The 27,188-nt window shown below is 41.5% G+C and overlaps 1 protein-coding gene across 7 annotated transcripts in view; it reads right to left on the bottom strand.

Annotated features, from left to right (window-relative positions):
- Positions 1-27,188, bottom strand: part of EXOC6B (exocyst complex component 6B) — a 702,680-nt gene that overhangs the window by 12,950 nt on the left and 662,542 nt on the right. The window contains exon 23 of one of the 7 annotated variants that reach the window (XM_029232680.1): positions 23,601-23,798. The exons of the other annotated variants lie outside the window; for them this stretch is intronic. Within the exon in view, the coding sequence (XP_029088513.1) occupies positions 23,757-23,798 (42 nt within the window). The 3' untranslated portion in view covers positions 23,601-23,756. Of the gene's footprint in view, positions 1-23,600; positions 23,799-27,188 lie in introns of those variants that run through there. 7 annotated transcript variants of the gene reach the window in all.

The following is a 27,188-nucleotide window of genomic DNA, read 5'->3' as shown; positions in this document are numbered from 1 at the left end:
ATACTATTAACTGAACTATGATTTCATTCCATTTTCACCAGATTTTCTACTAACGTCCTTTTTCTGATCCAATCCAGTATCCCACATTTCATTTAATCATCATGCCTCCTGAGACTCTTCCAATGTGTTATAGTTCCTCATTCTTATTTTTCAAGACCTTGATACTTACACTTTACTTTCAGTCATTTAATTTTTTTTTTTTTTTTTTTTGGCTGTGCCACACAGCATGCAGGATCTTAGTTCTCCGACCAGGGATCAAACCTGTGTTCCCTGCAGTGGAAGTGCGGAGTCTTAACCACTGGACCGCTGCAGAAGTCCCCAGTCATTTATTTTGCAGAACGTCCCTTAATTTGGGTCTGCCCAATGTTTGTTTATGGTTAGATTGAGGCAGTAGTTCTCAACTAGGGGAGATCTGGCCTCCCGTGGGACATCTGACAATGTCTGAGACATTTTGGGTTGTAACAATGCTGGGTGATGGTAGTGGTGGTGATGCTCCTGGCATCAAGTCAGTAGAAGCCAGGAATGCTGCTAAACATCCTACAGTGCTCAAGACAGCCCCACAACAAAGAATTACCAGCCCCAAATGTCAATAGTGTTGAGGTTAAGAAACTCTGGATTGGGGTTATGCATTTTTTTTTTTTTTTGCAAAAATACTGTAGAAAAGGAGTGATACTGCCCCCTTCTCAGTGCATCATATCAGGTATATATGATGCCCACATACATATCTCATTATTGATCATTTGGTTAAGGTGGTGAGTTTCTCTACTGCAAAGTTATTACTTTTACCTTTGTAAATAATTAATACATTTCTTATGGGAGATATACTTTAATACTATGCAAATATCCTGTTTCTCCTCCAACTTTTGTCCACTACCTTTAACATCCATTGGTGGATCCTGCCTACAACAATATTTATTATTAATATTGATAATATTAATAATTTTAATATATGTAGTTATTAAATGGAATTCTCCTGTGAGGAAAAGTGCTGTCCCTTTTCCTCCATTTATTTATTTGTCCAATTATTTATATCAGCATGACCTCACAGATATTTATTTTATTTCGTGGGTTATAATCTAATACAATCATTATTCATGTTATTGTTCAACTTATTCTGGCTTTGGCCATTAGGGACGCCTTCAGACTGGCTTTCCTGTGTATTTTCCACCTGTCCCTATCCTTTCTTGAACACTTCCTTACTTGCTGGCACTATAAAATGTTCCAAGCTCATCTTGCACTTTCCCTGCCCTTGCTTTGGAACCAGTTACTTCTCCAAGGAGCTCTTTCTAGTTCCTTGTTTTGGGGAATGGTTTTTAGAAACCAAGATCTGAGCACTTAGCATGCTCAGTTCTATTGAGGTGTTATTGCCTCTAGGCCCTCTCAGTGGACAGAGCTAAGAAATATATGTATGTTTATTAACACATCTATATCTTTTGTGAATATATTTTAAAATCATGAGTTCATATTTGATGTCTATGATTCCAGTCAAACACCAGAGGATTCATTCTCTCCTTCCCTCTTTCCTTATTTATCACTTCTTTCTCTGATAATGAGAAACCTGGCTCTCATTATATTTTACTTATTGGTTCAGTCCTAGTGCAGTATAAAGTAGTTTCAGAATTGCTAATCCATACCCATGTGAGAAAAACAAGTTTACTAACTAGAGTATTTTCATACAGTTCTTTTTTGTCTTTAGCCTTACAATTGCCAGTCAGAATACTGGTTTTAAATTTTTTAATTTTTAAAATTAAGTAATTAATTAATATCTTTATTGGAGTACACTTGCTTTACAATGGTGTGTTAGTTTCTGCTGTATAACAAAGTGAATCAGCTATACATATACATATATCCCCATATCTCCTCCCTCTGGCGTTTCCCTCCCACCGTCCCTATCCCACCCCTCTAGGTGGACACAAAGCACTGAGCTGATCTCCCTGTGCTATGTAGCTGCTTCCCACTAGCTATCTATTTTACATTTGGTAGTGTATATATGGCCATGCCACTCTCTCACTTCATCCCACTTCCCCCTCTCCGTGTCCTAAAGTCCATTCTCTATGTCTGGGTCTATATTCCTGTCCTGCCCCCAGGATCTTCAGAACAATTTTTTTCTTTAAGATTCCATATATGTGTTAGCATACAGTATTTGTTCTTCTCTTTCTGACTTCACTCTGTATGCCAGTCTCTAGGTCCATCCACCTCACTACAAATAATTCAATTTTGTTTCTTTTTATGGCTGAGTAATATTCCATTGTATATATGTACCACATCTTCTTTATCCATTCATCTGTCGATGGACACTTAGGTTGCTTCCATGTCCTGGCTATTGGAAATAGAGCTGCATTGTGGTACATGACTCTTTTTGAATTATGGTTTTCTCTGGGTATATGCCCAGTAGTGGGATTGCTGGGTTGTATGGCAGTTATATTGTTAGTTTTTTGAGGAACCTCCATACTGTTCTCCATAGTGGCTGTATCAATTTACATTCCCACCAACAGTGCAAGAGGGTTCCCTTTTCTCCACACCCTCTCCAGCATTTGTTGTTTGTAGATTTTCTGATTATGCCCATTCTGACCAGTGTGAGGTGATACCTCACTGTAGTTTTGAGTTGCATTTCTCTAATGATCAGTGATGCTGAGCAGCTTTTCATGTGCTTCTTGACCATCTGTATATCTTCTTTGAAAAAATGTCTATTTAGGTCTTCTGCCCATTTCTTGATTGGGTTGTCTGTTTTTTTGATATTGAGCTGCATGACCTGTTTATATATTTTGGAGATTAATCCTTTGTCCACTGATTCGTTCGCAAATATTTTCTCCCATTCTAAGGTTTGTCTTTTCATCTTGTTTGTGGTTTCCTTTGCTTTGCAAAAGCTTTTAAGTTTCATTAGGTCCCATTTGTTTATTTTTGTTTTTATTTCCATTACTCTAGGAGGTGGATCAAAAAGGATCCTGCTGTGATTTATGTCAAAGAGAGTTCTTCCTATGTTTTCCTCTAAGAGTATTATAGTGCCAGGTCTTCCATTTAGGTGTCTAATCCATTTTGAGTTTATTTTTGTGTATGGTGTTAGGGAGGGTTCTAGTTTCATTCTTTTACATGTAGCTGTCCAGTTTTCTCATCACCAGTTATTGAAGAGACTGTCTTTTCTCCATTGTATACCCTTGCCTACTTTGTCATGTATGAGTTGACCACAGGTGCATGGGTTTATCTCTGGGCTTTCTATCCTGTTTCATTGATCTATATTTCTGTTTTGGGGCCAGTACCATACTGTCTTGATTACTGTAGCTTTGTAGTATAGTCTGAAGTCAGGGAGTCTGATTCCTCCAGCTCCGTTTTTTTCCCTCAAGACTGCTTTGGCTATTTGGGATCTTTAGGGTCCCCATACAAATTTTAAGCTTTTTTGTTGTAGTTCTGTAAAAAATGCCATTGGTCATTTGATAGGGATTGCATTGAATCTGTAGATTGCTTTGGGTTGTATAGTCATTTTCACAGTATTGATTCTTCCAATCCAAGAACATGGTATATCTCTCCATCTCTTGGTATCATCTTTAATTTCTTTCATCAGCATCTTATAGTTTTCTGCATACAGGTCTTTTGTCTCCTTAGGTGGGTTTATTCCTAGGTATTTTATTCTTTCTGTTGCAGTGGTAAATGGCAGTGTTTCCTTAATTTCTCTTTCAGGGTTTTCATCATTAGTGTATAGGAATGCAAGAGATTTCTGTGCATTAATTTTGTATACTGCTTCTTTACCAAATTCATTGATTAGCTCTAGTAGTTTTCTGGAGGCATCTTTAGGATTCTCTATGTAGAGTATAGAGAGGTTATCTGCAAACAGTGACAGTTCTACTTCTTCTTTTTCAATTTGTATTCCTTTATTTCTTTTTCTTCTCTGAATGCTGTGGCTAGGACTTCCAAATCTATGTTGAATAATAGTGGTGAGAGTGGACATCCTTGTCTTGTTCCTGATCTTAGAGGAAATGCTTTCAGTTTTTCACCATTGAGAAAGATGTTGGCTGTGGGTTTGTCGTATACGGCCTCTATTATGTTGAGGTAGGTTCACTCTATGCCCACTTTCTGGAGAGTGTTTTCATAAATTGGTGTTGAATTTTGTCAAAAGCTTTTTCTTCATCTATTGAGATGATCATATGGTTTTTATTCTTCAGTTTGTTAATATGGTGTATCACATTGATTGCTTTGTGTATATTGAAGAATCCTTGCATACCTGGGATAAATCCCACTTGATCATGGTGTATGATCCTTTTAATGTGCTGTTGGATTCTGTTTTCTAGTATTATGTTGAGGATTTTTCCATCTATACTCGTCAGTGATACTGGTCTGTAATTTTCTTTTTTTGTAGTATCTTTGTCTGGTTTTGGTATCAGGGTGATGGTAGCCTCATAGAATGAGTTTGGGAGTGTCCCTTCCTCTGCAATTTTTTGGAAGAGTTTGAGAAGGATGGGTCTTAGCTCTTCTCTAAACGTTTGATAGAATTCACCTGTGAAGCCATCTGGTCCTGGACTTTTGTTTGTTGGAAGATTTTTAATCACAGTTTCAATTTCATTACTTGTGATTGGTTTGTTCATATTTTCTATTTCTTCCTGGTTCAGTCTTGGAAGGTTATACCTTTCTAAGAATTTGTCCATTTCTTCCAGGTTGTCCATTTTATTGGCATAGAGTTGCTTGTAGTAGTCTCTTAGGATGCTCTGCATTTCTGCGGTGTCTGTTATAACTTCTCCTTTTTCATTTCTAATTTTATTGATTTGAGTCCTCTCCCTCTTTTTCATGATGAGTCTGGCTAATGGTTTATCAATTTTGTTTATCTTCTCAAAGAACCAGCTTTTAGTTTTACTGATCTTTGCCATTGTTTTCTTTGTTTCTATTTCATTTATTTCTGCTCTGATCTTTATGATTTCTTTTCTTCTACTAACTTTGGGTTTTGTTTGTTCTTCTTTCTCTAGTTCCTTTAGGTGTAAGTTTAGATTGTTTATTTGAGATTTTTCTTGTTTCTTCAAGTAGGCTTGTGTTGCTATAAACTTCCCTCTTAGAACTGCTTTTGCTGCATCCCATAGGTTTTGGATCATTGTGTTTTTGTTGTAATTTGTCTCTAGGTATTTCTTGATTTCCTCTTTGATTTCTTCAGTGATCTCTTGGTTATTCAGTACCATATTGTTTAGCCTCCATGTGTTTTTTACGTTTTTTTCCCCTGTAATTGATTTCTAATCTCATAGCGTTGTGGTCAGAAAAGATGCCTGATATGATTTCAATTTTCTTAAATTTAATGATGATTGATTGGTGACACAAGATGTGATCTATCTTGGAGAATGTTCTGTGTGCACTTGAGAAGAAAGTGTAATCTGCTGGTTTTGGATGGAATGTCCTATAAATAGCAATTAAGTCCATCTTGTTTAACGTGTCATTTAAAGCTTGTGTTTCCTTAATTTCATTTTGGATGATCTGCCCATTGGTGTAAGTGAGGTGTTAAAGTCCCCCACTATTACTGTGTTACTGTCAATTTCCTTTTTTATAGTTGTTAGCAGTTGCCTTATGTATTGAGGTGCTCCTACGTTGGGTGCATATATATTTATAATTGTTATATCTTCTTCTTGGATTGATCCCTTGATCACTTTGCAGTGTCCTTACTTGCCTCTTGGGACATTCTTATTTTAAAGTCTATTTTTTATCTGATATGAGTATTGCTACTCCAGCTTTCTTTTGATTTCCATTTGCATGGAATATCTTTTTCTACCCCCTCACTTTCAGTCTGTGTGTGTCCCTAGGTCTGAAGTGGGTCTCTTGTAGACAGCATATATATGGGTCTTGTTTTTGTATCCATTCAGGGAGCCTGTGTCTTTTGGTTGGAGTATTTAATCCATTCACGTTTAAGGTAATTATCCATATGTATGTTCCTATTACCATTTTCTTAATTGTTATGAGTTTGTTTTTGTAGGTCCTTTTCTCCTCTTGTGTTTCCCACTTAGAGAAGTTCCTTTAACATTTGTTGTAGACCTGGTTTGGTGGTGCTGAATTCTCTTAGCTTTTGATTGTCTGTAAAGCTTTTGATTTCTCCATAGAATCTGAATGAGATCCTTGCCGGGTAGAGTAATCTTAGTTGTAGGTTCTTCCCTTTCATCGTTTTAAATATATCATGCCACTCCCTTCTGACTTGTAGTGTTTCTGCTGAGAAATCAGCTGTTAACCTTATAGGAGTTCCCTTGTATGTTATTTGTCATTTTTCCCTTGTTGCTTTCAATAATTTTTCTTTGTCTTTAATTTTTGTCAGTTTGATTACTATGTGTCTCAGTGCGTTTCTCCTTGGGTTTATCCTGCCTGGGACTCTCTGCACTTCCTGGACTTGGGTGGCTATTTCCCTTCCTATGTTAGGGAAATTTTCGACTTATAATCTCTTCAAATAATTTCTCAGGTCCTTTCTCTCTCTCTTCTCCTTCTGGGACCCCTATAATGCGAATGCTGTTGTGTTTAATGTTGTCCCAGAGGTCTCTTAGGCTGTGTTCATTTCTTTTCATTCTTTTTTCTTTATTCTGTTCCGTGGCAGTGAATTCCACCATTCTGTCTTCCAGGTCACTTATCCATTCTTCTGCCTCAGTTATTCTGCTATTGATTCCTTCTACTGTATTTTTCATTTCAGTTATTGTATTGTTCATCTCAGTTTGTTTGTTCTTTAATTCTTCTAGGTGTTTGTTCTTTAATTGTTCTAGGTCTTTGTTAAAGATTTCTTGCATCTTCTCGATCTTTGCCTCCATTCTTTTTCCGAGGTCCTGGATCATCTTCACTATCATTATTCTGAATTCTTTTTCTGGAAGGTTGCCTATCTCCACTTCATTTAGTTGTTTTTCTGGGGTTTTATCTTGTTCCTTCATCTGGTACATAGCCCTCTGCCTTTTCATCTTGTCTATCTTTCTGTGAATGTGGTTTTTGTTCCACAGGCTGCAGGATTGTAGTTCTTCTTGCTTCTGCTGTCTGCCCTCTGGTGGATGAGGCTATCTAAGAGGCTTGTGCAAGTTTGCTGATGGGAGGGACTGGTGGTGGGTAGAGCTGGGTGTTGCTCTGGTGGGCAGAGCTCAGTAATACTTTAATGTGCTTGTCTGCTGATGGGTGGGGATGGGTTCTCTCCCTGTTGGTTGTTTGGCCTGAGGCAACCCAACACTGGAGCCTACCTGGTTCTTTGGTGGGGCTACTGGCAGACTCTGGGAGGGCTCACACCAAGGAGTACTTCCCAGAACTTCTGCTGCCAGTGCCCTTGTCCTCACGGTGAGCCACAGCCATCCCCCGCCTCTGCAGAAGACCCTCCAACAGTAGCAGGTAGGTCTGGTTCAGTCTCCTATGGGGTCACTGTTCCTTCCCCTGGGTCCTGATGTGCACACTACTTTGTGTGTGCCCTCCAAGAGTGGAGTCTCTGTTTCCCCCAGTCCTGTCAAAGTCCTGCAAGCAAATCCCACTAGCCTTCAAAGTCTGATTCTCTAGGAATTCCTCCTCCCGTTCCCAGACCCCCAAGTTGGGAAGCCTGACATGGGGCTCAGAACCTTCACTCCAGTGGGTGGGCTTCTGTGGTATAAGTGTTCTCCAGTTTGAGTCACCCACCCAGCAGTTATGGGATTTGATTTTATTGTGATTGCACCCCTCCTACCATCTCATTGTGGCTTCTCCTTTGTCTTTGGATGTGGGGTATCCTTTTTGGTGAGTTCCAGTGTCTTCCTGTCAATGATTGGTCAGCAGTTAGTTGTGATTCTGGTGCTCTCGCAAGAGGGAGTGAGCACACGTCCTTCTACTCCGCCATCTTGAACCCATCTCATCATCTTTAATTTCTTTCATCAGTGTCTCATAGTTTTCTGCATACAGGTCTTTTGTCTCCCTCGGGAGGTTTATTTCTAGGTATTTTATTCTTTTTGTTGCAATGGTAAATGGGAGTGTCTCCTTAATTTCTCTTTCAGATTTTTCATCATTATTGTATAGGAATGCAAGAGATTTCTGTGCATTAATTTTGTATCCTGCTACTTTACCAAATTCATTGATTAGCTCTAGTAGGTTTCTGGTAGCATCTTTAGGATTCTTTATGTCAGTCAGAATACTGGTTTTTAAATTACTTAGTTTAGTTCTTTTCTTCCTCACTCCTTTCAGTGTGATTATGCTATCCTTTCATAATTTAGTTAGATTTATTTTTCACTGCTTGTATTCAATTTGGACCCCCACCCCACCACATACTGGTTGGTTTAAATCATTTATTTTGGGGAATGAGTCAGAGCTACATAAAAAAGTATACTCAGGGGGCTTCCCTGGTGGCGCAGTGGCTAAGAGTCCACCTGCCGATGCAGTGGATGTGGGTTCATGCCCTGGTCCGGGAAGATCCCACATGCTGTGGAATGGCTAGGCCTGTGAGCCATGGCCGCTGAGCCTGCGCGTCCAGAGCCTGTGCTCCACAACGGGAGAGGCCACAACAATGAGAGGCCCGTGTACCGCAAAAATAAATAAATAAAGTATGCTCAGAAGTATCGTTCCCTCCTCATCCCAGCTAAGCTGTTCTATTCTCCCCATTTCTTTCTACATCTTTCCTATCGACCCTTCGCAGGGTTCTGGTTTATCCTTCTTTTACTTCTTTTGTACAAATGAGAAGATACATGTGAATTTTCTTATATCCTCTTCTTTCTCACCTGAAGGGTAGCATGCAATAGATGCTCTTTTGCACTTCTACTTTTTTCACTTAACCGTCATCCTAGAACTCACTCCAAAAGATGTTAATTCCTTATTAATGATCGTATTCTTGATTTATTCATATACATGTGGTTTTTGTAAACTAGATAAGTCATTTTCAACGGACACATCAGACATTATGTTTGGGGGCATTTTATCATTTAACTGGTGGAAGAGGAGTGTTAGATATTTTCAGAGTAGAACATACTGATAAATGTTATGGCTACTTCAATCAAAAGCAAACTCAACCAATCATTAATGATGCTTTGACCTCAAACACAGAGTTATTTGTTTATGGTATTTATTGGAACAGGAGAATTAAACTCATGTAGTAGTTGATGTGACATCTTATAAACTACATAGGTTAATAAAAATTGTAAATTATGTGATTATTGGTTATTATACAAAAATGTGTACAAGTAGGAAAGGATAGGACAAGGAAAGACATTTGAATCAGGTTATACTAAACAATCTACTATGATGGAATATCTGTTTTCTTTTTTTTTTTTTTTGCCTCCTCTATGACTTTTATGTATATGACTTCTAACTAGGGCTTTGGCAGTTCTAAAGCTGTCTCTAATATATTTCTGTTATTTCAGAACATGCTCATGGCTTAATAGGACTCAAATTACAATTCTGATTTCATGCGGGTGGGGGAGAGGGAAGGACAAAGACCCAGAAAGGACGAGCAAAGTGCTGAAAATCACAAAGTAGACAAGTGGTAGAGATGGCTTGATGGTTTACATTCCCCAAGACACCATAGCTGTTTATTTTTCAAAATCTTCATTGATTCAGCCTTTGGGTAAGGTACTTGCCTAAGGCTAGGTCAAACTTCTGAACAGACTTTCTTTTTTGCAATGGTAGCTAAGAAAGACTAGCAAAATCCAAATGAGTCAAAGTGAAAACTAGTCCAAGACCAGAGAGTGAGTTAACTGGACAGAGTGCAGATAGCATTAGAATAGCAGAACAATTGCAAACTTCTAGGAAATACCTTCGAAATGAGATACTAAGATAAAGTAGGACTCGTTGATCCTTGTTCATGCATATCAACATACATACTTCTCCAACAGAAGATGTAGAAGTGATTTCAAATAGATGAGTTGTTCACAGGTAAAGGAGAATTATAGATTAATATGCAAGCAAATGAACCTGAGGGTGCCCCTGTGTTCTCATAGGCAGAAAGGATTACCCACAGAACTCAGAAAGTAAAAATGAAAAGACTGGTGAAGAATGCCCAGCTTGTTCCCACTACTAGACTAGTATTTGTTACCAAAGCAGTTCATATCATGCCTAATTTTGGTGAGGAGAATTGTTTTATATATTCTCGCCTTTACCGCTAATTCCTGAGATGTGAGCCTCATCACCCATGTAGACTGGGAGCTTCCCAAGGATGGGGATCATGTTTTCTCCTTCGACCACTCTACAGCATGGGCCAGCATAGGGCTAGATTACTAGCAGGTAGTCAGTAAAAACATGTTACATAGAATTAAAGTAGGTAAACTGACAATGTTATAGGAACAACATTGGATAGATGGTGGGAAGGACTTATAATCTGTGTTTCTCGCAACAAACTTTCCAAATAGACCAAACCTAGGGTCCTTCTGACCAGCACTAGAAGGAAGGTTGTCTGAGGAAGAAGGAAACATCAAACAGGAGTGATAATAGCTATGACAGATGAGTGGGAACCCAGCCCTGGATATTTGGTTCTAAGGTCCCAGAGGAAGATCCTATGACTAGTGAATGGGAATTCAGCAGATGTTTGGCTTCAAGGAGTCATCTGGGCTGGCTCCTAGCGGGCAGCATGGGGCCTACCTCATGTTAGGGAGAGCCACCTCTTAAAGATTCCATGGGAAGCAAAGGACCATAGGAGCGAAGGTACACACAGACAGACACAAAGACACACTGACAAGAGCCATACCTCTTTCCCCCAGGGGTGATTTTCTTTACATGTTTCCTTTTGAACAGGCACACTGAGTCCTGTAGAGAATTGTGTTCCCAAAGGAGGTATGTCCTTGAAGTAAACTTGATTTACGGAAATCTGAACTTGCACTTTATATACATTCCAGAAGAAATCTTCATGTTAAAACAGGTTAGACGGCAGAACGATTTCAAATAACATGCTCCTCTGGAATACTTAACATATAATCTAAATGACAAAATTCTAAATGTGCTACCTCTTCAGAACACAGCTACCGTATAAAGCATGGTCCACTCCCAGTCTTTGACAGGATGAAACCAATCGCATCATTTTAAAGTATTTTTCATAAACACTAATGCACAGGTGCCTTTTAAGAGGCAGTTTAGCACAGCAAAAAGACCCTCAGGCTGGGGGTCCCCTGACTGACAGCGTGACCCCAGATAAGTCACCAAATCTGTTTTTCTCATTCGGATATGGAAACATAACAGCTCCTATCAATAGCTGAGGACAGATCAAGAGGACAATTGTGGGAAGTCCACCAAAAGGCATGGACTTGACTAATGACTCATTTGTGTTTATTGCCCAAGTTTCCCCCAACGCCTTGTCCCTGGTGCTGGGTCACTCTCATTCAGAGAAGGCCATCTGTCTGCCTCCCACGTATCCTCAGGAGCACTTCCTGACACAGAAATCTAGGCAAACACAGGAAAGAGAAAGCAGCAATTATTTTAACAAACACAAACTGAGTACCAACAATGTATCAGGCATTCTTCTAGGCACATGAAAGGATGAATAAGACATCTCTAGTCTTGAGGAACTCAGTCTAGTAAATAACAGAGTGATGTGAGCACTCTGAGATGTACTCTAACAAGGTGCAAAGAAAGTTCAGAAGAAGGGCATCTAAGCTTGAGTCAGGTGGGTGGGGACTGCCTTAAGAATCAGTACGAATGAAGCAAATGATAAATGGCCTCATATGCTAACAAGCTAAGGAGACTGAATTTTAGCCTGGAGGCTTCTCCACTTGTTTTCATCAAAGCTGCTATGTGCTTTCTTCTAGATCATGGGCAGGAAAACTACAGCCACCACTTGTTTTTGTAAATAAAGTACTGGAACACAGCCACGCTCATTGGTTGACATATCGTCTATGACTGTTTATGTGCTATAACAGCTGAGTTAAGTAGTTGTGACAGAGACCATTATAGCCTGAAAAACCTAAAATATTCACTATCTAGTGCTTTACAGAAAAAGTTTGCCTCTAGATCCAGGCCAGGGAGGGCAGTGTGGTCTGAAATTCTCTCAGATGTAAAATATCTAATAGCCACTAAATTAAAGAAAAGAAGGAAAGAAAATGGTTTCAAGGAGACCATCCTGACTATAATGAGATGGCAAAAACTTCATTATCTTAACATCGGGCATCGGAATTCTTTTAGGATAGAGAAACCTGTCTGGGGGAAATATCTTGCTCTGTAAGATCCCCAAGGTGCCAAGACATATGGTAGAGAAGGGGGATGGAATTTGTTACTCTGGTTCTTGAGAGGCAGGGAGCTAAAGAGAGGAGACTTAACTAACATGTATGAGAAGGGTTAAGAAGGGAATTCCTATTGCTATTATGGCCCCAAACATCTTTGGAGATCTGGGATGTCTGATAAGTTACTTTAAAAAAAAAAAAATTTATTTATTTATTTATTTTTGGCTGCATTGGGTCTTTGTTGCTGTGCGCGGGCTTTCTCTAGTTGCAGCGAGCGGGGGCTACTGTTTGTTGCAGTGCACAGGCTTTTCATTGTGGTGGCTTCTCTTGTTGCGGAGCACGAGCTCTAGGCATGTGGGCTTCAGGAGTTGTGGTACGTGGGCTCAGCAGTTGTGGCTTGTGGGCTCTAGAGTGCGGGCTCAGTAGTTGTGGTATACGGGCTTTGTTGCTCCGTGGTATGTGGGATCTTCCTGGACCAGGGCTCAAACCCGTGTCCCCTGCATTGGCAGGTGGATTCTTAACCACTGCGCCACCACGGAAGTCCTGATAAGTGACTTTTTCAAAGCTGTTTGCTGTGTAGTATGTGATATAAATCCCTAAAAATCCATGCCCTGAATCCCATTCTTTAGGTAAATCTACTGTGTTCTTAATTGCTTGGGTGAATGATTTTTTTCCCCCTCTGAACTCAGAAAGGCTGAGTTTCACACTTAGAAAGCTGAAAAACTACACCGTGTAAAGGGGAGCCCAGGAAACAAGAAGACTGGAGGTCTAGGGATTCACAGAAATTTGAAAGAGGCCTTTGGATATTTCACAGGCTATGAAGCTGGGGTGGGGAGAGGTTCCAAGTTTCTCTGGATCTCTATAGGTTAAAGGGATCTGGCTTATACCTGAGTTTTGTAACAATGGCCACTCCATAAGCTGGCACTGGGGCCTCCCAGAAAGCTCTGCCCTCCTCCTCTTTTTCCCCCTGGCTGAGTACAGGCAGGCAAAGGGTAAGCAGTGGCTGTGCTGATCCCTGATTTCCCTCCAGCCCAGCTGCCAGGTGGGTGGAAGCTTCATTCAGCTCTTTATCAGAGACCAATTGCAAATCGGCAGCTCTGCCTGAAAGGAGATGTCGCTCTGAAAAATATTTATTTGCCTGATAAATGTGGGTTTATAGGTTTGCTATCTAAACTTTTCACCTCTGAGACTACTCTGGTAAAGAGAAAAAGAAAAATAGGGAGGCTTAAGGCTCTCCCACTGTCACCAGTTGGTGTCTGAGGGAAGATTTCCAAAATTTAAAAAATCGAACACCAAGCATTCCATTGTGTCAGAGACTGTCCTATAAGGCCATTTCTCACTGATGACAGCATCTATCCTGCTGCAGGGTGATAATAACCATACTGTACATACATGTTCAAGGGGAGGATGGGAGACCTCTGCCCTGGGCTGACTGAGTTGCCCCTTGTTGGGGTGGGGAAGCGGGGAGGCAGGCAGGTGTCAGTTTGGGACGGAGCTGCTGCCATAGATGTGGTAGAAGGAGGTGGGAGCCGTGGGCCAGTTTCCTTCTGGGATATTGTGATTTGTTAAAGCTTGCTGGGTGAGCGGACTAGGGACTATACTACTGAGTTTTAACTAAACTACCCTCCCTCCCTCTCTGGCCAAAATAAATAAGTGGTTTAAAAATACCCCTGCAATTAAAGCACTTATACTCCAATTTAAAAAATAAATAAATAAAAGAAAAATACCCCTGCAAAGACGCCATGAATTAAAGACAATATTAACAATGTAAGTATGAGCAAACATTAAGAAAATGGCAGAACTCACAAGTCTCCATATCACGTGCAAGCTCTTTGTCATCCACATTACAAAGTAAAAACAATGATGACTAATTAGATTTGATAAAGTAGTCCTCCAAACTTGAAATTATAAAAAGGCTGTTTAAACACGATTGCATCCACTATTGTGAGCCATGAACTTTACTTAGCTTAAGTACATATTGTGCCTTGAAATAGTAATGATAGTCACATGAGTATGTACATGCACATGGGCATACACACAAGCCGACTTCCAAAGGTAATAATGATGTTCTGTTTCTTTTTATTTTTTCTTTTGCGGTATGCGGGCCTCTCACTGTTGTGGCCTCTCCCGTTGCGGGGCACAGGCTCCGGACGCGCAGGCTCAGCGGCCATGGTTCACGGGCCCAGCCGCTCCGCGGCATGTGGGATCCTCCCGGACCGGGGCACGAACCCGTGTCCCCTGCCTCGGCAGGCGGACTCTCAACCACTGCGCCACCAGGGAAGCCCAATGTTCTGTTTCTTAAACTGAGGTGGGGAGAAGGGTGCGTGTAGGACTATTCTTTCATAGCTGTTCAGTATCTAATACGCCGTTATATAGTTATGGTAGCTGGTTGGTGATTGTTACTGGCTGGTCGCTGTTTATTGGTGGTGTGGTTATTATGATTACTCCTGGTAATTAAATGAAAGCGTGCTAAAGGTGAGAGTAGCAAGGAATGACAGGAAGTATAGTCTGATAAGGACTTCTTTGCTTGAGATTAGTTTGGGGAACTTCAGTTGAATAAGGGATGTGGTTTTCGGTAAAATGTTTTCTAGTCGGATTAAGTCCAAAAGGGAGGATGCTGATTTTTGGCTCATTGATAGGTTTAGGTGAGGAGGTAGGCGATGCATGATGGTGGGGAAATATCCTAAGAGACTAGAGGATGTAAGGGTATTTGAGGGGTAGATAAATTTCAAGTCTTCTGTGTTCAGGTTAATGTTGAGTGCCAATATGAAGCCTAGGATGCCATTAGTTCTAGATGTAAGGGTATGGTTACTAGGGGGACTGTGGTTGGGGGGATGTTGCTGGAGATAATGAATCCGGCAAAGACACTTCCAATTAGTAGGCGTTTGATGGAGTTAATTAAGAGGGGGTTGTTTTCATTGATAGAGGTTAGGGGAGAGAAGTGAGGTTGTCCTAATAGTGTGAAGAAGACAATTCGGGTACTATAGACAGCTGTGAGGGAGGCGGCAATTAGAGTTATTAACAGGGCTCAAGGCGTTAACGATCAAGTCTTTAGAATACAAGCCGGTGAGGAAAGGCATTCCTGTCAACGCCAGACACCTGATATTAAGGGCTGTTGTGGTGAAAGGTACATATAGCCTTGAATAGGCCTCCTATTTTTTGAATATCTTGTTTGTCGTTCAGGCTGTGAATAATGGATCCAGATCATATGAATAGTGTGGCCTTAAAAAAAAGCATGTGTGCAGATGTGTAAGAATGCTAGATAGGGCTGGTTGATGCCGACTGTTACCATTATTAGGCCTAATCGGCTTGAAGTGGAGAAAGCAACACTTTTTTTAATGTCATTTTGGGTGAGAGCGCATACAGGTGTGAATAGGGTGGTAAGGGCTCCTAAGCACAGCACTATTGCTTGAATAAGTTTGTTGTTTTCTGTTAAAGGGTAAAATCGAATAAGTAGGAAGACTCCTGCCACAACTATTGTGCTTGAGTGGAGCAGGGCTGATACAGGGGTGGGGCCCTCTATTGCTGAGGGGAGTCAAGGGTGAAGTCCAAATTGGGCTGATTTTCTGGCTTCCGCTAGTATGAGTCCTATAAGGGGGAGGGTTTGAGGGGTTTAGGTCGAGTATAAAAATCTGTTGCAGGTCTCCTGTGTTTGAGTTAAACAGGAATCATGCTATTGATATAATGAACCTGATACCCCCAATGCGGTTATGTAGGATTGCTTGGAGAGCAGCTGTGTTTGTGTCTGCTCGCCCATATCACCACCCAATAAGCAGGAAGGATATAATTCCAACCCCCTCCCAACCAATAAAAAGTTGGAAGAGGTTATTGGCAGCAACAAGGATTAGCATGGTGGTGAGGCAGAGGAGTAGGTACTTGAAGAACCGATTAATGTAAGGGTCTAAGTGTAGGTATCATATTGAGAACTCCATAATGGGCCATGTAACAGATAATGCTACTGGTACGAATATTATTGAGAAGTAATCTATTTTGAAGCTAAGTGTTAATTTAAGGGTTTGGACAGTGATCGAATGTCAGTTTGAAATAATTATTTCTTGGCCTGTGTGGCAGAATATTACTGTTGGAACTAGGCTGGTAATAAAAGCGCATGAGACAGTATTTTTTACATATGTTGGATATTTGTTGCTTTTGTAGAAATCTGTGTTAGTTATTATAATTGGGATGATTAGTATAAGCAGTGTGACCAGAGCAAAAGAGGAAAACAGGTTTATTACTTTTACTTGGAGTTGCACTAATTTTGGGGCTCCTAAGACCAATGGATAACCATTATCCTTTAAAAGCCTGAAAAAGCCATACTGTTAGGCATGGGGGCATGAATTAGCAGTTCTTGCAATACTTTCTCGGTAAATAAGAAGTCTCAGTCTTCTGTCACTAGATTCACAATCTAGTGTTTTTTTTTTTTAAAACTATATTTACAATACAGGGGGCCTAGGATGATTTTGGGATTTAGTGACAAGAGTAGGAGGGGTAGAATGTGGAGGGTTATAAGGGCATTTTCTCATGTGCAAGAGGGTGTAATATTATTAATATGGTGTGTGTATTTACTGAGTTGTGTCGGAATTAGTACATATATAGAATATAGGGCTGAACTATTTACAATAGCCAGGATGTGGAAGCAACCTAAGTGTCCATCGACAGATGAATGGATAAAGAAGATGTGGCGCATATATACAATGGAATGTTATTCAGCCATAAAAAGAAATGAAATTGAGTTATTTGTAGTGAGGTGGATGGACCTAGAGTCTGTCATACAGAGCGAAGTAAGTCAGAAAGAGAAAAACAAATACCGTATGCTAATACATGTATATGGAATCTAAAAAAAAAAAAAAGGTCATAAAGAACCTAGGGGCAAGATGGGAATAAAGATGCAGACCAACTAGAGAGTGGACTTGAGGATACAGGGAGGGGGAAGGGTAAGCTGGGACAAAGTGAGAGAGTGGCATGGACATATATACACTACCAAACGTAAAATAGATAGCTAGTGGGAAGCAGCCGCAGAGCACAGGGAGATCAGCTCGGTGCTTTGTGACCACCTAGAGGGGTGGGATAGGGAGGGTGGGAGGGAGGGAGACGCAAGAGGGAAGAGATATGGGGATATATGTATATGTATAGCTGATTCACTTTGTTATACAGCAGAAACTAACACAACATTGTAATGCAATTACACTCCAATAAATATGTTAAAAAAAAGAATATAGGGCTGTAATTACAATGTCAGTTCCTATTAAGATAATGGTAAGATTTGATCATGAGAAGGTTGATATAACTACGAACAGTTCTCTGATTAGATTAATAGTTGGGGGTAAGGCTAAGTTTGTCAGGTTTGCCAGTAGTCATCGAGTGGCTATTAGGGGGAGGAGAGTTTGTAGGTCTCGGGCTAAGATTATAGTTTGGCTATGGACTCGCTCGTAGTTTGAGTTTGCTAGGCAGAATAATATAGATGATGTGAGGCCATGGGTGATTGTTAAAGCGGTGGCTCCTACGTACTTCAAGGAGTCTGGATGAGAATAGCTGCAATAACAAGTGCTATGTAGCTGACAGAAAAATATGCGATAAGTGATTTTAGGTCTGTCTGGCGTAGACAGATTGAACTGGTTATGATTATTCCTCATAAGGAAAGCATAAGAAAAGGGTATGCTACGAATTCTGTCAGGGGGTTGAGTATCGCTGTAATTCGTAGTATGCTGTAGCCCCCGCGTTTTAGTAATACGGCTGCAAGGACTATAGAGCCTGCGATAGAGGCTTCTATGTGTGCTTTGGGTAGTCAAAGGTGGAGGCCATAGAAGGGTCATTTTACCATAAAGGCTATTATGCAGGCTAGTCATATAAAGACGTTGGATCAGGAGTTGGGTAATGCTTGGGTCCAGTATTGGAGTACTAGGAAATTCAGAGAGCCCGTGGTGTTTTGGATATATACTAATGCCACTAGCAGTGGAAGTGATCCGACTAGTGTATAGAACAGAAAATACAGCCCTGAATTGAGGCGTTCTGTTTGGTTACCACATCGAGTGACAATGATGAGTGTAGGACCTAGTGTGGCCTCGAATATAATGTCAAATAGAATTACTTCCGTGGTGGTAAATGTTATGGTTAAAGATGTTTGTAACATGATTAGTATAGTGATGTATGGTTTTTTTCAGGTCAGCGATTCTTTGAGCAGGTGAGACTGACTGGATGTTAACATCAGAGGTAGGGGTATCTTGTCAAGAGCAGTAGTGGTGCAGATAGGGAGTCGGGAGAGAATATTAACGAGAAATTCAGGCTATTAAACTAGTTAAGAAGAAGCAGGTTTGTGACGCTTATCAGCAGGCTATGGGTTGCAGCGTTAATTCAAATTATATTATTTTTTGATAATCAAGTCAGGGGTATTAGTATAGCAGGGATGATAAACTTTAGCAATGGAGGAGATAAAGGTTTTGTACATAGTCAGTGCCATACGTATTTGATACTATTACTAGCAAGGATAATCTGAGTGTGGCTTCGCAGCCTGCGAACACCAATAGGATGGTTGCTATTATGCTGGCTAAGGTGAAGTGTGAGTTTAGGGTTATTAGGGTTGCCATGATGAACAGTGATAATATTATGCCTTCTAGACATAACAGTGAGGGCATTAAGTGGGATCGATATATTAGCAGTCCTACAAGGGATATTGTGAAAGCGATAATAATATTTGCGTACACTAAAGACACTTGGTAGTTATGAGTTTAGTCATAATCTAATGAGTCGAAATCATTTGTTTTGTTTGAAACTAAATACCATATTCAGTTCATTCTAGTCCCTTTTGAGTTCATTCATAGGCTAGGCTAATTGCCAATAATGAGATTAGAAGTAGAGCTACCGTGAGTATTGTTTTTAGACTATTTGTTTGAGTTGCCCAGGGGAGGAGCAGAGGAGAGCAATTTTATTTATTAACAATTTGTTAATAAATTGTTATATATATACATATATTAGGGGTGAGTCCTCAAGATTTCTTTGTCATCAGTAGTGGCCAGTCAAAAAAGTCTGGAGACACTGGTTAGATAATCTGCAGGAAAAACTATCACAAATTCATAATGAAAATGGTTTGAGTTCTTTTTTGTAAATGGATAAATTAGAAACATTAGTTGTCTTGTCTTATATGAGTCATTACAAATTACAGTCCAGGAACTTCATGATCGGCATAAGAAAAAATATCTGACATCAAAAGGATAGTTAAGCAGGGAACATCCTTATACCCTGGATAAGTTTAGAAAAAGCTAGACTCTCCATGGCCTGGGAAATGAGCGTGCATCTGGACAAAAGGCTCAACACTAGATGGCTAACTTCTTAAGACCCTTAGCCCAGTCAGATACGCATTTAAAATCTATTTTGTTCTGTGCGTGAGGGGTTGGAGACTGAGTAAAAATTGCTTTGAGCATGGCACTTGCGCTTAAGAGCCAAATGAAGGGCCCTGGGGAAGTGAGTGCAGGACGCATTCAGGACAAGGAAAGATGGGAGAGATGGGAGAGGCCCAAAAGATTTCAAGTTCTAGTCTTTCAAAAGGATGGGCATAATTTAGATGAAACAGAGAAGAGGACGGAAGGAAACAAAGAGACTAGTGGAAGCCAAGGTGCAGAAAGAGGAGTAGCTGAGATGTGCTCAAGGGAAGAAGGAATGGGGCATTTCTTGAACACCTACTACGTGACAGATACTCTGCTGGGCCAGGCAACTTACTCATCTATTTCATTTCATTTCCAGGAAAATCAACAGCCTAAGAGGTTAATGTCTCTGTTTTACAGATGAAGAAATGAGGGCCCCGAAAGGTTAAAAGAATGGACCAAAGGGACATATTCAGTAAGTGATAGAGCCAAGACTTAGACCCAGGATAATCTGACCCCCAAGATGGGGCCTTTCCCTCTTTTCCCTTTTGGGCTTCTCTCAAAGGCCTGGATGAGCAGAGGTGGCATATAGAGGAACAGGAGTGGGAAGACTGAAGAGGCAGTAGTTGAGTTAGACTACGAAGAGTGCTGATGGCCCTTATAAGGATTTTAAAAAAAATTTATATGCCATGGGGAGTGGTAACATTTCAGTAGCAATTTATTTATTTATTATTATTATTTTTTGCGGTACGCGGGCTTCTCACTGTTGCCACCTCTCCCGTTGCGGAGCACAGGCTCCGGACGCGCAGGCTCAGCGGCCATGGCTCACGGGCCCAGCCGCCCCGCGGCATGTGGGATCTTCCCGGACCGGGGCACGAACCCGTGTCCCCTGCATCGGCAGGCGGGCTCTCAACCACTGCGCCACCAGGGAAGCCCAGTAGCAATTTATCAGTAAGCTAAATGGACTTGGGGAGAAAATTTTCAGGCAGGAAGATCTGAGGTAATGAGGATCTAGATTAAGATGGCAGTAATAGGACGACAGGATGGCTACTGACTTTATCGGGTCCAAGTGAAGGACTGAAGGCTGGCTGAGTGTTGGAGGGGGACAGGGCAGACTAAACGGTGACCACAAAGCAGAGTTTTCAAAATCGGTATCCTCCAGGGACCAGGCAAGTAATACAAATGAATGAATCAAGCAGGTGCTTCCTATAACCATTCTCATTCCAAACAAAAGCAGATGAATCAATATGTCTCTGAGTTCTCACACCTGCCTTTTGCTTAAGCTATGGAGGAGGGAAATACATGCCCTGCGTTTCCCTTCGTCCTTGCTCACTGTGAGTTTTACAGGTAAGAGGGTCAGGCTGGCCAGGGGCCTGTGGCAGGTTTCAGTGTGACTAAAGTCAGTTAAGGCAGAGAGAGACAGGGGAATCTTAGAAATTATCTAAACCCTAGAGAGCCTCTTCTCCACCTCCATTTCCACCCCCGTCCCCAACAACCATGAATGGCCTTCCTTCTTCTAACAGAATCTCCTTCTAAAACTGTCCTCATGTCAGAAACTGTCACAAAGTTACTTCTCAGAATTTTCCTCTGAAGGAGGAACAATTTTTGCCTGAATTATGCCTGGCATTTTAAAAACACTCAGGATCCCAAACCTTTTTGGTTTGTTCTATATTATCTGCCTCTTGGTTAGTAAACATACCTTTAGCCACCCTGCTTTCCTTTGCCAGCTTTAGATGTATTCCTTTGGCTTTTGAAGGGTTTTCATACTGCCAAAATAAGAGACAGACGCCTAGCACTGTAGCCCTGGATCTACCACTAGCTGACAGTCCTACTACTAAGTAGGATTCCTCTAAAAATCACACTTACTGATGACCAACGACATTCATGTCCCTTCCAGCTCTAAGATTCTAAATCTAGATAATTCCTTATCAGGAAGTAAATAGCTACAGGACGGAGAGAGTAATTCTCATCACTTAGCAGGAGTGAGTCTGCTAAAATGGCAAACTGTGAGGAATCGCAGAGAATAGGACCGTCCTTTCATCTTACAGAGGAGGAAACTGAGGTCCAGAAAGATTTCATGATCATACGCAAAGCTACTATGAATGGATGTGGGATTAGAACATAAGCCCTTGCCTCCTAGTCTGCTTTTCTTTCTACTATGTGGTGCAATTTAACCAGATGGTGAAGAACCAAAACCTATGAGAACAGAATGCAAGTCAGATGCCTAGAGAGGTGAAGGAGAAGGAAAGAGAGTCTTTTTTTTTTTTTTTTAAATTAAAAAAATAAAGTAGGGCTTCCCTGGTGGTGCAGTGGTTGGGAGTCCGCCTGCCGATGCAGGGGACACGGGTTCGTGCCCCGGTCCGGGAAGATCCCACATGCCGCGGGGTGGCTGGGCCCGTGAGCCATGGCCGCTGAGCCTGCGCGTCCGGAGCCTGTGCTCCGCGACGGGAGAGGCCACAGCAGTGAGAGGCCCGCGTACCGCAAAAAATAAATAAATAAAGTAAAAAAGAATATAAAGTCCATCTTAGCCCTAGTGAACAAATGTTAAAAATTTGTTAGCATTTAATCTACTTTAGATCCTCCCTTTGTTTTTAAGAAATAAAACATTATAAATAAAGGTGAAATCCCCCTCCCTTCTGCCTTCTTGGAGGATACAGACCACTATCATGATTTGGTTATGTATCCCCTACATGTTTTTATGCTTTTACTAGAGAAATGGTAATGTTTTGTGTTTTATTTTACATATATAATATTGTACACAACATTCTGCAACTTGCTTTTTTCATTCAATATTATGTTTTCAAGATCTATCCACGTTGATCCATGTAAACCTAGTTCATTGATTTTGATGGCTAAACAGTATCCTCCACGGTATAAGTGTACTTAAATATACTACACTGTATTTATCAAATTCATTAATGATGAGAATTTGCACAATTGTGTTTCTGGCTGATAGGGAATCTCTGCAGTGGCTTGCCTGTACCCAGGGAATAGGCAGCATTCTAGGTGAGTATAGTGAGAAAGGAGTTATCAGTCCATCCATACCACCATACATATCTGAAATGATGTAAAAATGTCAGGTCACGTAATGGGCCAACTTAAATACCCCCTGAATCTGATACCACAGCAAGTGGCACAGAGGAAACTCAGTCCAGGCCAAGACTTTTTTTTTTTTTTTTTTTTGCGGTACGCGGGCCTCTCACTGGTGTGGCCTCTCCCGTTGCGGAGCACAGGCTCTGGACGCGCAGGCTCAGCGGCCATGGCTCACGGGCCTAGCCGCTCCGCGGCATGTGGGATCTTCCCAGACCGGGGCACGAACCGTGTCCCCTGAATCGGCAGGCGGACTCTCAACCACTGCGCCACCAGGGAAGCCCAGGCCAAGACTCTTAAAGAGATAACTAAAAGGATCTCCATCTCTCCTTGAGAAAAAACATGCAGAGGAATAAAGAAAGAAGCACGCCCACAGTGACCAGAATTACGATAAACACAAAATATTCCTTCTCTGAATAGTAATGTCAGGAATTTACATCCCTTTCTGAGTCTTTGGGAATGGATCAGGAAGTTTCCACAGGATTTTCAAAGATATTTGAGGTTGACCTGGGATGGTAGAGAAAGGCAAACTCTGCTTCCATAGCCATTATCCTCTATCGCCTTAAACTTGGAGCATCTGAATGCCCATAAGCTAGTGTTTGAGTTGGGTGGGAAGGAGAAATTAGGAGAAGAAAGAAGCCTCCTTGTGGGAGAGTTTGGTGTCATTCTCAGAGATCCTAGAATGGAAACATTTCTTCTTTTATTTTTGCAAAGATAAACTCAGTCTTCTGATTCCTTGTATGGCCAGAGTAATAACGTCTTTAGTCCTTGATGGCATGGGAGCCTTTATCCAACACTAGATCTTTGTGTTTATCATCTCTGGGTTATAGTATGGCTTGTTGTGAGGTCTCAAACAAATCATTATGTTTTTTGACTCAGTGACTCAATCATTGATGTGAATTTGTTAAAAAAAACACCTTCTTCAATTTATTGCATAAAGGTATGAAAAGAGATATAGTATGTGAAAACACTTGAAAATTTCACATTGTTATAGTTAGTAACACTCTTATCACAGCATATCATTACTATTCAAAGACATTTTTAAAAAGCAACTAAACATTACCCTTCATGAACTTTAGAGCAACAACAATTGTCTGACTTCTGCTTCAATGTAACATTGGCTGGAGCCCCTGGCTTTCATTCAAGCTGCAACTCTCTTCTCCTGACCCCAGGGCCATCATGTCCATATTCTCTGTGAGCCAGGGGCAGATGGACATTCTCCAGATCACCATTTGTCCATGTGGCTTGTTCCCTGGGAGCAGAGTTCCTTCAAGGGCCAGATCATAAGCAATGGTTTTTAGGAGGGGACCACCCACATTTTAAACACCCTGGGCAAGCTGTGGGAAAAACAATCTACTCTTTTACCTGAGATCTGTCCCATGTCTATAAGAAAATAACCCCAAAAGAGATACCACAGTGCACTGGCAAATCACCATCATCTTGTCACCCCTTAACTATTCCTCTCCATGGACTAACCCCTTTCCTGACTTGAAAGTGTCCTCTTTAACAGCTAAATTTTCTCAACACCTTCTCCTGTCCCCTTTGTGGATCTCAAAAACAAACACTTTACAACACTGGGCTGGGGGCAGAGGGAAGCGGGTTAGGAAATCTTCAGAGTTATAAAGATGAGTGGTGTTGAGGCAAATCCAAGTCATTCTGCCTAGGAGCTATAGTTCAGAATTTTCACTGTTTCTCACTTCTATGGCCCCGGGGAAGATACCAGCCTCTCATTAAAGTGGAAATAATACTACCTACCTTGGTAAAGTACTCAGCATAGTGCCTGGCACATAGTAAATGCTCAGCAAATATTAGTTATGATGATGACAATGACAAAAGAAGGAGAAGAAGAAAATGACAATGAAGCTGACCAACTCATTTCTGCCCTCACAATGCCTTCATGCTGTTCTCTGATTTGGAATACCTCCCCTTTTCTCTTTGTCCTATCCAGATCCTTCCCTTTCTAAAGAGACCCTTAAGGAGGCTTCATCGCAATATTTCATTTGGTAGTATCACAGCCCATCTTAAACTCCTAATTATTATTAGGTGCTCCAGGTATAATATCTCACTTGATAGTACCAAAGCCTATCTTAAACTCCTAATTATTTTTATTATTATTTTTGTCTTGCTTCCTCAGGGAGGTTATAAGTTCCTTAAGGACAGGATCTTTCTCTCTGCTTCTACCTGGCACAGGTCTGGGCCCATGTTAGCTATGAAATACTCAGCATCAAGTGTAGTTAAAGAGGTTTCTATTTCCTGGCCACAGAGTGGTACCAAGCACAGTACAAAGGGAATTTCACAGCTGAAGACTGTATCTTCTTGGCGGCTCAGGACCTCCTTACTACCTCATACTACTAAAATGGTCCTATGTTGGCTGAAAGCTGGGAAAGTCCACGTTCCCTAAATACTCCTCAAATGAGTAAGGGGTTCTAAAAGCTGGTTTGAGGTTTAACACTTGCCACAGATAATTCACTAATTATTAATTCCTGCTCTGGATACCGGAATACTAGTTACACTCCCACATTCCAAGAGGGTACAGCAGAGATATGTTCCTCAAGCACATCTGCACTGGCCCAGAGGCTCTGGACTCCCAAGGAATTGGGCTTATGGCAAATGAGAGTTGGTCACGAATCATCAAGCAGCCACTGCTCTACCGAAAGCTGTTTATGCTCAGACTATGGGCCCCCATACTGCCTCTGTAAGCTTCTGGAATTCTCTGGCCTGGAGACATGTCTGCAAATGGGATGGAAACCAAACACAGTCCTACAATGGAGGGGAACTTCTGACAGGGTTCTATCCAGAAGCTGTCGTCAGCTTTCTCTGGATACCAGCAAAGTCCCCTCCTTCATCCTCCTACCTCTAGGGCCAGATCATAGGTACTCTCGCCTTTCAGCCTGTAAGCACCTTAGGGCTCATCCGTGTTTGTCTTCTTAGTGTTTAGCACTGTGTAGTGGGGCAGAAAAGAAGCTCAATAAATGAATGCTGACTGATGGTTGTCAGAAAGCAGCACAAGAGGCCAGAGTGCTGGAGGCCCTGCATGCATCATAGCAAACACCTTGGTCTGTGGTCTTCTCCAGGGCCTCCCCTGGGCCCCTGGTGGTTCTCTGGGGGCACTGGATGCTGCCTCCACTAGGTGCTAGTGTCTGCTTTCTGTCTCTTCGTGCTCTCCAAAAGGCGGAGAATGGGTGGAAAGACTCAGCTACAGGATATTGGCCTGTTTACAGTTGGCCAGGCCAAGATTAGCGTGAGCACAACATATGCCAAGTTCATTGGAAGTTACATTTTCCCTTTGTTTACACATTAAACGGGAGAAGACCAGAGGAAAAAAAAAAGCAGGTGACCTCCTGTTAACCTCACCCGTCTGCAAGAGGCTGCTGCCCTCACCTCTGAATGAACTTTCAGATTATCTCAGACAAGATTCACCTTGCGCTGAACTTGTACGCCTGCTCTGAAGCCCCCAGTCACGTAGCTGTGATTAAACATTACAGAGTGGCCATAAATTTACAGAAGTATTATTGTGGCTTGCTTTCCTCTTTCTTCTTTGGGAGAGGAAGAGAGCTATGGGTTTAGGGTGGAGGGAGTTAAAAAAAGGGAAACTCATAGTCAAACAAACAGTTCCTTTTCACAGCTCTGAACAAAGGAGAAAACATTGCATAGGTGTCCCAGAAAGAAGGGGAAAGAAATTTGGCCATGTGAGAGAAATTAAAGCTCTAGAAGACTCAAAAGCCCCCAACTCAACAGAATAGATGAGTTGCTCTTGGTCCCTTTTCCAGGCAATCTGCAAGTTTGCAGGTGAACACGAACCTGTTGTACCCTTGCTCTGGCTCATCGTGAAGGGTATCCCTGAAGTCATACTTCTGCCTGTGAGAGAGAGATGCTCTTCCTTGGGTTTGCTATAAAGTATGGGGCAAGCTGACAGGACAGCAGGCAGGAGAAAGAAGCCTGCAAGAAAACACTGCTTGTTTTGTTCTCTGAGCTGCTATGAGATGAAGATGCCCTAACATCTGGGATGTTTAAACGGCGACTGTACAAAGACTAGATCGTACTCTAACGGAAACACCCTGTAGCTGTACCCGGGAGGCTGACCAGATGACCCAAGAACATTTGTTTCTATGATTCACTGTTTCATGCTTAAAGTAAGAACAAAATGGATATTCCACTGAAGTAAAGTTTGGCTTCTAGGATTCCAAAGCCAAGATATGCTTGCAAAAGGCCTGTACTAACCATTAAACAATGAGACCTCTATAATCAGAAAAGGCCATGGAGTACTCTATTTGATCCAAAAGAATTGTAAAAAGTGGTCAGGAAGCCCAGACTGAGGCGATAGGCTCTGGCCAGCAAATTCACCTTTGGAAAGGAGTTTTTCTGTCTCTGGTTACCCTACAGCAGAGACAGGGGTGCTAAAGAGGCTCATTGTTTCTACGGTTGGCAAGGCCTTGACCATAAAAGCAGCAAAGAGCAGGGTCCATCACATGAGAAAAGCAGCTGACGGCTTAGCTCAACTTCTACTCTAGGCAAGATCTCTCTCTGCTTGTGAGAAGAATGAGGCCTTCGGAAATGCTTCGGCACTGCCTCTGACACACAGGGCTGAGTGGGGAGGTGAAATGGCCGTGGAGCCGGGACAGTATTGGGGATATTTAAGTTTGGCATGGGGGTTCTG

This window comes from Monodon monoceros, unplaced genomic scaffold (assembly GCF_005190385.1).
Source record: "Monodon monoceros isolate NGI ecotype Baffin Bay Population unplaced genomic scaffold, NGI_Narwhal_1 Super_Scaffold_19, whole genome shotgun sequence".
NCBI classification, from domain to species: domain Eukaryota; kingdom Metazoa; phylum Chordata; class Mammalia; order Artiodactyla; family Monodontidae; genus Monodon; species Monodon monoceros.
Note: the sequence above shows the minus strand (reverse complement) of the source record. Positions and strands in the feature narration are given on the sequence as shown.